This window comes from Portunus trituberculatus, chromosome 2 (assembly GCF_017591435.1).
Source record: "Portunus trituberculatus isolate SZX2019 chromosome 2, ASM1759143v1, whole genome shotgun sequence".
Taxonomy (NCBI): domain Eukaryota; kingdom Metazoa; phylum Arthropoda; class Malacostraca; order Decapoda; family Portunidae; genus Portunus; species Portunus trituberculatus.
In genome coordinates, this window is record NC_059256.1 from 5,402,134 (window position 1) to 5,414,605 (window position 12,472).

The window sequence follows — 12,472 nt, forward strand, 5'->3', positions numbered from 1 at the left end:
AACTTCCACTACACCCTTGAAAAACACCAATAACTTCCACTACACCCTTGAAAAACACCAATAACTTCCACTACACCCTTGAAAAACACCAAAAACTCCCACTAAAACCTTGAAAAATCTCAATAACTTCCACTACATCCTTTAAAACACCTAAAAACACCTTTAAAACACCCAAACGCACCTTACTCTTCATGGTCTTGATAATGGCCCCCCCGTCCTTCCTCACGCTGGTCACAAACTGTCGGTATTGCTGCTTGACCTTTGATCCTGACCTTTCTCCAAGCAAGCTGACCTCAAGCTCGAAGTCATCTGAAGTTTGCTTTCCTGAATTAAGTTTTTGAAGTCTTTCCTCGATAAACTGTGAGAGAGAGAGAGAGAGAGAGAGAGAGAGAGAGGGTACCAATATTAGATCATTTTATTGACATTAGCAAGGGTTAATGGCCACAGTCTTCACTATTTTAACTCCTTCAGTACTGGGACACATTTTTACTAAGAGTTTTGTGGACCATTAGACCATTTTATTGACATTAGCAAGGGTTAATGGCCACAGTCTTCACTATTTTAACTCCTTCAGTACTGGGACACATTTTTAGACCATTTTACTGACATTAGCAAGGGTTAATGGCCACAGTCTTCACTATTTTAACCCCTTCAGTACTGGGACACATTTTTACTAAGTTTTGTGCACCATTAGACCATTTTATTGACATTAGCAAGGGTTAATGGCCACAGTCTTCACTATTTTAACCCCTTCAGTACTGGGACACATTTTTACTAAGTTTTGTGGACCATTAGACCATTTTATTGACATTAGCAAGGGTTAATGGCCACAGTCTTCACTATTTTAACCCCTTCAGTACTGGGACACATTTTTACTAAGAGTTTTGTGGACCATTAGACCATTTTATTGACATTAGCAAGGGTTAATGGCCACAGTCTTCACTATTTTAACCCCTTCAGTACTGGGACACATTTTTACCTTGAGTTTTGTGTACCATTAGACCATTTTATTGACATTAGCAAGGGTTAATGGCCACAGTCTTCACTATTTTAACCCCTTCAGTACTGGGACACATTTTTACCTTGAGTTTTGTGCACCATTAGACCATTTTATTGACATTAGCAAGGGTTAATGGCCACAGTCTTCACTATTTTAACCCCTTCAGTACTGGGACACATTTTTACTAAGAGTTTTGTGTACCATTAGACCATTTTATTGACATTAGCAAGGGTTAATGGCCACAGTCTTCACTATTTTAACCCCTTCAGTACTGGGACACATTTTTACCTTGAGTTTTGTGGACCATTAGACCATTTTATTGACATTAGCAAGGGTTAATGGCCACAGTCTTCACTATTTTAACCCCTTCAGTACTGGGACACATTTTTACCTTGAGTTTTGTGTACCATTAGATCATTTTATTGACATTAGCAAGGGTTAATGGCCACAGTCTTCACTATTTTAACCCCTTCAGTACTGGGACACATTTTTACTACGAGTTTTGTGGACCATTAGACCATTTTATTGACATTAGCAAGGGTGTATGGAGGGCACAAGATTAATGGCCACAGTCTTCACTATTTTAACCCCAAAAAAAACACCCTAAAACACCCAAAAAACACCCAAACACACACAAAAAACCTCAAAACCACTCAAAAAAACCACAAAAACCACTCAAAAAACCACAAAAACCACTCAAAAAACACAAAAACACCCAAACACCCACAAACACCCACACACACCCGACACACACCCACACACCTGCTGGAATATTTGTAGCTGTAACAGTTTTTCAGCAAAGGCCTGCATATGTAGAGGACGGAGGGACACGAATCTCTCTCGGCAGAACGTTATCTTCTTGTCATCTTCTCTAAACTGGAGAGCTTCTTTGTAGTTCCCTATGAGCGTCACCAGTGCCCTGAGGAACGCCCGGGCCACACCGTCCCCCATAGTGTTGTGGGCAGAGCGTAGGTGTCGTCTCAGAGTGCTGGTGACTTCTGGAGGGAGGCTGGCGATGTCTTCAAAAGGTGACGTAACTGTGTTTGCGTCTGCGTCGAGGATTACTGCCTCTCCCACGTCCTCCATTTGCACCTTCTGTTCATTTGAGGTGAGAGTGAGAGTGTGTGAGAGTGTGTGTGTGTGAGAGAGAGTGAGAAAACGGGCTTAAAACACACAAAATATTCTTAAAATACCACAAAAACACACAAAAACACCCCAAAAACAGCTCAAAACATGCCAAACCTTCTTAAAATGCCCTAAAAAACATGTCAAATTCTCTTAAAATATCCTCAAAACATGTCACACTGTCTTAAAATGCCCTCAAAACATGTCAAACTGTCTTAAAATACCCTCAAAACATGTCAAACTCTCTTAAAATACCCTCAAAACAATTCAAACTGTCTTAAAATGCCCTCAAAACATGTCAAACTCTCTTAAAATACCCTCAAAACAATTCAAACTGTCTTAAAATGCCTCAAAACATGTCAAACTGTCTTAAATGCCCTCAAAACATGTCAAACTGTCTTAAAATACCCTCAAAACATGCCAAACTGTCTTAAAACACCCTCAAACATGCCAAACTGTCTTAAAATACCCTCAAAACATGCCAAACTGTCTTAAAATGCCCTCAAAACATGTCAAACTGTCTCAAAACACCCAAAAACACCCCAAAATACCGCAAAACACCCTCAAAACATGCCAAACTGTCTTAAGATGCCCTCAAAACATGCCAAACTGTCTTAAAATGCCAAACTATCTTATAACATCCCAAAACACCCCAAAACACCCCAAAAACACCAAAAACATCCTCAAAACATGCCAAACTGTCTTAAAATGTCCTCAAACATGCCAAACTGTCTTAAACCACCCCAAAACACCCTAAAACACCGCAAAACACACAAACACCCCAAAACACCTCAAAACATGCCAAACTGTCTTAAATGCCCTCAAAACATGCCAAACTGCCTTAAACCACCCCAAAACACCCTAAAAACACTGCAAAACACACACAAACACCCCAAAACACCCCCAAAACATACCAAACTGTCTTAAAATGCCCTCAAAACATGCCAAACTATCTTAAACCACCCCAAAACACCCCAAAACACCCCTAAACACCTCAAACATGCCAAACTGTCTTAAAATGCCCTCAAAACATGCCAAACTATCTTAAAACCCCCCAAAACACCCCAAAAACACCCCAAAACACCCCCAAAACATACCACACTATCTTAAAATACCCTCAAACCACCCAAAACACCTCAAAAACACCCCAAAACACACACAAACTCACCGTCAAGAGCCCCGTAGCCACCCCAATCAGGAACGGCATAGGGGCCAGGAGATAGTCAATTAAATGCTGCGGGAGGACAGGAATGAAGATGTGTTGCCACTGCATAGGCCACAGCAGCAGGTTAGCGGCCTGGACACACGCAGACAGCCTGGATACTCGCCGAGAGGTAATGATAATTCTGCGTTCGTACAGCATTGACGCAAATATTATAACCATATTCTCGACATCCACAGCATTGTAGTATTCTAGAAGGTTCCGCTGTGTGAGAGAGAGAGAGAGAGAGAGAGAGAGAGAGAGAGAGGAGGGAGAGTGTGTAGAGATAGATTTTTGTGTTTGTGGAATGAGATTGTGTGTTTTTGTGTTTGTGTGTGTGTGTGAGTGAGAGAGAGAGTGTGTGTGAGAGTGAGAGAGAGAGAGAGAGAGAGAGAGAGAGAGATTTTTGTGTTTTTAAGAGAGAGAGAGAGAGATTTTTGTGTTTTTAAGAGAGAGAGAGAGAGAGAGAGAGAGAGAGAGAGAGAGAGAGAGAGAGAGAGAGAGAGAGAGAGAGAGAGAGAGAGAGAGAGAGAGAGAGAGAGAGAGAGAGAGAGAGAGAGAGAGAGAGAGCGAGAGAGAGAAAATAAGAGACAGACAGACAGACAGACAGACAGACAGACAGAAAGAAAGAAAGAAAGAGAGAAAGAGAGCGAGAGAAAAAAAAAGAAAAACCAAAACACACACTCCCATTTTCTTTAACCCTATTCCCATTTTCTATTCAATTTACTCCCGTTTTCTATGAATTACACCAGAAACTTAAATAATTACAAAAAATCCTTAAAAATTACATATATATAATTAAATTACTCACGTTTTCAGGAATTGTGGGTAATTTGTAGTGGTCCGGACACTGGCCCACGAAAAACTGCAAAAATAGTAGTAGTAGTAGTAGTAGTAGTAGTAGTAGTAGTAGTAGTAGTAGTAGTAGTAGTAGTAGTAGTAGAAGTAAACATTAATATTTCAATATATAAAAAACTGAGAGAGAGAGAGAGAGAGAGAGAGAGAGAGAGAGAGAGAGAGAGAGAGAGAGAGAGAGAGAGAGAGAGAAAGAGAGAGAGAGAGAAACACAAGAGAGAGAGAAACACAAGAAAAAGAGAGAGAGACACACAAACACTCTCTCTCTCTCTCTCTCTCTCTCTCTCTCTCTCCCAACCTAACCCCTACCCCCCCTGTGACCTAGCTTGACCTACCTTGTCAGTAGCATAGGGGATGGTGACCTCTGACCCGGGGGGGGGGACAGGGGCCCTATACACACTCTGGAGGCAGGAGGTCAGGTCACTGTGACTCTCGGTGGCCGTCAGCTCTGCCAAATGGTTCAGGAGCCTGTTTGGAGATCAATCAAGGTCAGCTGAGGTCATTTTAGGGGTTTTGAGGGGTTTTGAGGGGTTTGGGGGGTTGTGAGGGTTTTGAGGGGTTTTGGGGGTTGTGAGGGTTTTGGGGTTTTGAGGGTTTTGGGGGTTGTGAAGGGTTTGAGGGTTTGGGGTTTATTTGGGAGTTGTGAGGGTTTAGGGGTTTGAGGGTTTTGGGGTTTGAGGATTTTGGGGTTTTGCCAGGTTGTGAGGGTTTGGGGTGTTTTAGGGTTTTGGGGTGTTGTGAGGGTTATGAGGGTTTTGGGGGTTATGAGAGGTTTTGGGGTTTGGGGTGTTGTGAGGGTTTTAGGGGTTTGAGGGGTTTGGGGGTTGTGAAGGGTTTGGGGGATTTAGGGGTTTGAGGGTTTGAGGGGTTTGGGGTTTTGAGGGTTTAGAGGGTTTAAGGGTTTTGGGGTTTGGGGTTTTGGGGTTGTGAGGTGTTTGAGGGGTTTGGGGTTTATTGGGGAGTTGTGAGGGGTTTGAGGGGTTGTGAGGGGTTTGAGGGGTTTGAGGGTTGTGGGGTTATATGGAGGTTGTTTTGAGGTTATTTTAGAAGTTTTGAGGTTGTTTTGATATTTTGAGGTTATTTTGAGATAGTTTTGAGGTTGTGAGGTTATTTTGAGGCTCTTATAAGGTTGTGAGGTAATTTTGAGGTTGTTTTGAGGTTGTGAGGTTATCTTGAGGTTATTTTGAGGTAATTTAAAGATTTTGAGGTAATTTTGAGGTTGTTTTGAGGTTCTGAGGTAAATTTGAGGTTGTTTTTGAGGTTATTTTGAGATTGTGAGGTCATTTTGAGGTTGTTTGAGGTTTTGAGGTAAATTTGAGGTTATTTTGAGGTTTGAGGTCATTTGAGAAATTTTGAGGTTGTTTTGAGGTTCTGAGGTAAATTTGAGGTTGTTTTTTAGGTTATTTTGAGATTGTGAGGTCATTCTGAGGTAATTTTGAGGTTATTTTGAGATTGTAAGGATATTTTGAGGTTATTTTGAGGTTCTGAGGTAAATTTAAGGTTATTTTGAGGTTGTGAAAGGTTGAGAGAGGTTGTGAAATCATTAAACACACTCAAACACACCAAAAGACATTCAAACATACTCAAATATACTCAAACGCACTCAAAACACAACAAAAACACCCCAAAACATCCCAAAAACACACCAAAACACCCCAAAACGCACTCAAACACACCCAAAACACCCAAACACACCAAAACACCCAAAACACCCAAAACACACCAAAACACCCAAAACACAAAACACAAAACACCTAAAACACCCAAAACGCACAAAACACCCCAAAACACACCAAACACCCTAAACACCAAAACATAACACCCAAACACACCAAAACACCTCAAAATGCACTCAAACACACCAAAACAAAACACCCCAAAACACACCAAAACACCTCAAAACACCTCAAAACACCCAAAACACACCAAAACACCCCAAAACACACCAAAACACCCCAAAACACACTAAAACACCCCAAAACACACTAAAACACCCCAAACCACACCAAAACACACCAAAATACCCTCAAAACACACTCAAACAGCCCTGAAATGCATCAAAATGCACAAAAACGCATCCAAACGCACTCACTTGTAGAAAACCTCGTGCCAGGGGAGGTGGGACAGCAAAACAAGCGCCGTTTTGGACCCCGGAGCATGGCGGCAGAATCCGTACGTCCATTTTGAATCCAAACTCGTCAAAACAAACGAGAAATGCTGGATAGTTGTGCTGTGAGAGAGAGAGAGAGAGAGAGAGAGAGAGAGAGAGAGAGAGAGAGAGAGAGAGAGAGAGAGAGAGAGTTAACATGATTTATAAAAATAATTGTAAAAAAATAAAAACACACTGGATATACAAAACGCAGCCAAACGAAGCAGAAAACACACCAGAATGACAAAAAACGCAAAACAAACGGCATAAAATGACAAAAAACACAAAAAAAACAAAACACACAAAAAAACACTACACATACAAAACACAGCCAAACGGACCAGAAAAACATACCGGAATACCAAATAAACACTAAACAAACGCCAAAAAACACCAAAAAACACCAGAAAAAACACGAAAACCCTACACACACAAAACGCAGCCAAACGCAACAGAAAAACACACCAGAATCCCAAAAAATGCAAAACAAACACCATAAAATGACAAAAACACCAAAAAACACCAAAAAAACACCACAAAACACCAAAAACACACCAGAAAAACACGAAAAACACTACACATACAAAACACAGCCAAACGAACCAGAAAAACACACCAGAATGCCAAAAAACGCAAAACAAACACCAAAAAACACCACAAAACACCAGAAAAAACACAAAAAACACGAAAAACACTGCACACACAATACACAGCCAAACACAGCAGAAAAATACACCAGAATGCCAATAAACGCAAAACAAACACCAAAAAACACCCAAAACACCACAAAACACCAAAAAAACACCAGAAAAAACACGAAAAACACTACACACACAAAACCCAGCCAAACGAACCAGAAAAACACACCGGAATGCCAAACAACGCAAAACAAACACCAAAAAACACCAAAAAAACACCAGAAAAAACATGAAAAACACTACACACACAAAACCCAGCCAGACGGACCAGAAAAACACACCGGAATGCCAAAAAACGCAAAACAAATGCCATAAAACAACAAAAAACACCAAAAAACACCCAAAAAAACACCAGAAAAAACACGAAAAACACTACACACACAAAACACAGCCAAACGGACCAGAAAAACACACCAGAATCCCAAAAAACGCAAAACAAACACCATAAAATGACAAAAAACACCAAAAAACACCAAAAAAACACCAGAAAAAACACGAAAAACACTACACACACAAAACCCAGCCAGACGGACCAGAAAAACACACCGGAATCCCAAAAAATGCAAAACAAACGCCAAAAAAAAAAATAAATAAAATAAAATAAAACACCAGAAAAAACACGAAACACGAAAAACACTGCACACACAATACACAGCCAAACGCAGCAGAAAAATACACCAGAATGCCAAAAAATGCAAAACAAACACAAAAAACACCCAAAAAAACCACAAAACACCAGAAAAACATGAAAAACACTGCGCATACAAAACACAGCCAAACGGAGCAGAAAAACACACCAGAATGCCAAAAAACACAAAACAAACACCAAAAAACACCAAAAAAACACCAGAAAAAACATGAAAAACACTACACACACAAAATCCAGCCAGACGGACCAGAAAAACACACCGAAATGCCAAAAAACGCAAAACAAACACCAAAAACAACAAAAAACACCAAAAAACACCCAAAAAAACACCAGAAAAAACACGAAAAACACCACACACACAAAACCCAGCCAGACGGACCAGAAAAACACACCGAAATGCCAAAAAATGCAAAACAAACGCCATAAAACGACAAAAAACACCGCCGACACACTTACTTCTCAAACGCACAGGGAAGGTGAACTGGGGAACACTTTTCAGAACTTCCTCATCATTGTAACTACTGGGGAACTTCTGAGATATCCAAGGGGGTCGTCCTGCCCCCCCCCCGGACACCCCCCCAGCAGCCCCAGCACCCCCAGGACACCCCGTAGGCCCCACCACCTCACACCAGCACTCCAGAAGGCGCCGTGGATTCTCTCTGGGGGTGAAAATAGGTTAGGTTAGGTTAGGTCACTCCTCACCCCCCCCACAACACCCCAAAAACACCCCTCACCACTAAAAACACCCCAAAACACCTCAAAACACTCCTCACCCCACAACACCCCAAAACACCCTCACCACTAAAACACCCCAAACACCTCAAAACACCCTTCACCCCTAATAAACACCCCAAAACACCCTTACACCTCAAACACCTTAAAACACCTCAAAACACCCCAACACACCTCACCTCCTCAAACACCCCAAAACACCTCAAAACACCCCAAAACACCTCAAACACCCTCACCCTCAAACACCCCAACACACCTCAAAACAACCCACAAACACCCTCACCCTCAAACACCCCAAAACACCTCAAAACACCTCAAAATACCTCAAACACCCCAAAACACCCTCACCCTCAAACACCTCAAAACACCTCAAAACACATCAAACACCCCAAACACACCTCACCCCCAAAACACCTCAAACACCCCAACACACCCTTCACCCCTAATAAACACCCCAAAACACCCCCCTCAAACACCTTAAAACACCTCAAAACACCCCAAAACACCTCAAAACACCCCAAAACACCCCACCTCCTCAAACACCCCAACACACCTCAAATACACCCTCACCCCTAAAAGACACCTCAAAACACCCTAAATACACCCCTCACCCCAAAACACCCCAAACCCCTCAAAACACCCCAAATACACCCTCACCCCAAATTCACCTCCAATGCCCATCAAACACACCCCATGAAAGGCCCCAGACACCCCAAAACTCCTTCACCCTGAAAACACCCCAAATACACCCCTCACCCTGAAAACACCCCAAATACACCCCCTCACCCCAAATACACCCCATCACCCCTCAAATACACCCTTCACCCCCACAAACAGTTGGTGATGCCTAGAGCGACCTACGAAACACCCCATCACCCCACCAACACCCCCTCACCCTTCACAAACACCCCCATCACCCCAGATCACCCCTCACCCCCCCTGAAATACGAAAAAAAAGAAAAATATGATAAATTCTAAAATAATAAGAAAATTTGACCTCTCACCCCTCCAAACCCCTCACCCCTTCACCCCTCACCCCTCCAGCAAACCCCCCCCCCTTCCACGACCACCAAATTTTCACCCCACGAAATTAAAATATACCTATTAATATTATTTCAAGGGGGCTGGAGGGGTGAGAGGGGTGAATGGGGATAGGGGTGAAGGGAAGGGGGGCAGAGGGGTGAGGTTTACTGCCCCCCCCCCCCATAAATAAATAAATAAATAAATAAATGTAAAAATTATGAGAAAAAAATGTCCCGAGTGATAGATCCAGCAACGCCCATACTGAACTTTCACCTCCCCCCCCGCCATATTTAAAAGCCCCCCGCCATTTTCCTTCCACATGTATATTCCTCAATGGTTTGTGTATAAATGGCCGCCATGCTCACCTCAGCCTCGAGCCCATGGTAGGAAATATGGCGGTGTGTTTGTCGTCATTTCCACCTCGCCCTCTTTAGTGTTTATCTTCCTGCTGTCACCCGGGACTGTCTTCACCTCGGGACGGTTTTCACTTTTTTCCTTATTTTAGTACTTTTTTCTGTTTTCTCTATGTTTTTTTTGTGGTTTATTTATCGCGTTTATTTTTATCTTTCGTTTTATGTCGTTTTTGACTTTGTATTCGTCTTAATTAAATAACATTGTATATATGTACCATTGTTCTTCTAATATTCCCTTCACTTTAAGACAACCTAAGTGAGCTTTCCCTATACATTTTCTTAACTAACTTCATTTTTAAACACCAAAAATAAATAAAAACTCAAGAAAAACACACTAAATAAATAAATAAATACACTCATAGTCACCAAATCTTTCATTGGCTAGTGAATTAATGACGTCACCAAAATCAATGACGTCACCAAAATCCAGCTTTCCTATTGGCTAAGACGCTAAAGGGATGACGTCACAAGAATTCTAGCTTCCTATTGGCTGAGAGGGGGTCCCGTCACGAAATACTGCTCCCTGATTGGCTGAGACGAATTCCCATACCTGTTTACACCTGAGAGAGAGTGAGAGAGAGAGAGAGAGAGAGCAACAGGTGGATATGTAGCTTTGTGACTTATTTTGACCTTTTCCGCCGCGCCAAAGGTAAGAGAGAGGTCAAAGGTCATGTGAGAGAGTGAGAGTGAGAGAGAGGAGGCGTGTGAGAGAGGGAGAGTGAGAGAGAGAGAGAGAGAGTAGAGAAAATTGAGAGAGTTAGCGTTTGTTTGAAGTTTTTCTAGTGTGTACTCTCTCTCTCTCTCTCTCTCTCTCTCTCTCTCTCTCTCTCTCTCTCCTAACCTAACTACGCTCCTAACACCACAATCTACACCTAATGCTACCTCGCCACCACCTTCCTAACTTATAGTATAGCATTTCCTGCACCCCACACTAGCCTTCCTAACTTTACCTTCCTAACTTAACCGTTCCTAACTGCTTTAATCGTTCCTAACTCTTCCTAGATTTACCTAATTTATTTTGAATATTCCTAACCTGGCTTGACCTAAAACCTTCCTAACTTTGCCTAACCTATTTTAAAGCTTCCTAACTTAAGCATTCTACTCCACAACCTTCCTAACTTAGCTGATCTATCTGAAAACCTTCCTAATTTAACATTATATATTGCAAAACGTTCCTAACTTAACAAAATATACTCAAAACCCTTCCTAACTTCACTAAATATACTCTAAAACCTTCCTAACTTAACAAAATATACTAAAAAAACCTTCCTAACTTTACTAACATATTCTGAAACCTTCCTAACTTAACACAATATAGTCCAGAACCTTCCTAACTTAACTAATATTCTAAAACCTTCTTAACTTAACACTATATATTCTAAAACCTTCCTAATTTAACTAACTATACTCTAAAACCTTCCTAACTTAGCTAATCTACCCTAAAACCTTCCTAACTTAACTCATATATTCTAAAATCTTCCTAACTTAATAAAATATATTCAAAAACCTTCCTAACTTAAGTGATCTATTCTAAAACCTTCCTAACTTAACAAACTATGCCCCAGAACCTTCCTAACTTCACTAATCTATTAAAAATTTCTTAATTTCACCTAATCTATTATAAAACCTTCCTAACTTTGCAAAATTATCTTAAAACCTTCCTAACCTTACAAAATATGTCTTAAAACCTTCCTAACTCTGCAAAATCTATCTAAAAACCTCCCTAATCTTACAAAATCTGTCTTAAAACCTTCCTAACCTTACAAAATTTGTCTTAAAACCTTCCTAACTGCAAAATCTATCATAAAACCTTCCTAACTTTGCAAAATAATCTTAAAACCTTCCTAACCTTACAAAATCTGTCTTAAAACCTTCCTAACTTTGCAAAATTATCTTTAAACCTTCCTAACTTTATAAAATCTGTCTTAAAACTTTTCTAACTGCCTTGAAATAATCTTAAAACCTTCCTTCCTAACTCTGCAAAATCTATCTTAAAACCTTCCTAACTTTGCAAAATCTATCTTAAAATCTTCCTAACTTCACATTTTCTTGAAACCTTCCTAACCTTACAAAATCTGCCTTAAAACCTTCCAAACTTTGCAAAATCTATCTTAAAACCTTCCTAACTTTGCAAAATTATCTTAAAACCTTCCTAACCTTATAAAATCTGCCTTAAAACCTTCCTAACCTTACAAAATCTGTCTTAAAACCTTCCTAACCTTAGAAAATCTGCCTTAAAACCTTCCTAACTTTGCAGAATCTGTCTTAAAATCTTCTTAACTGCAAAATCTATCTTAAAACCTTCCTAACCTTACAAAATCTGGCTAAAAACCTTCCTAACTTAATCTATCTTAATACCTTCCTAACCTTACAAAATCTGCCTTAAACCTTCCTAACTTAACAAAATATACTCTGAAACCTTCCTAACTTCAGCTAATTTATTCTAAAAGCCTTCCTAACTGAACCAAATTTATCTAAAAAAAACATTCCTAACTTGTCCCTCCACCACCACCACCACCACCACTATAACCTACCTAATAATAATAATAATAATAATAATAATAATAATAATTTCAACAAACTCAATTAAAATCTCTCTCTCTCTCTCTCTCTCTCTCTCTCTGCAG

At 40.6% G+C, this 12,472-nt stretch overlaps 1 protein-coding gene across 1 annotated transcript in view; it reads right to left on the minus strand.

The window, feature by feature from the left end:
* Positions 1-4,599, minus strand: part of LOC123503488 (DENN domain-containing protein 1A-like) — an 11,622-nt gene extending 7,023 nt beyond the window's left edge. The window contains exons 1-5 of the mRNA XM_045253315.1: positions 4,517-4,599; positions 4,138-4,191; positions 3,294-3,551; positions 1,763-2,095; positions 182-358 (exon numbers count right to left, since the gene is read on the minus strand). Coding sequence (XP_045109250.1) covers positions 182-358; positions 1,763-2,095; positions 3,294-3,509 — 726 coding nt within the window. The 5' untranslated portion in view covers positions 3,510-3,551; positions 4,138-4,191; positions 4,517-4,599. The remainder of the gene's footprint in view (positions 1-181; positions 359-1,762; positions 2,096-3,293; positions 3,552-4,137; positions 4,192-4,516) is intronic.
* Between the last annotated feature and the right edge of the window lie 7,873 nt (positions 4,600-12,472).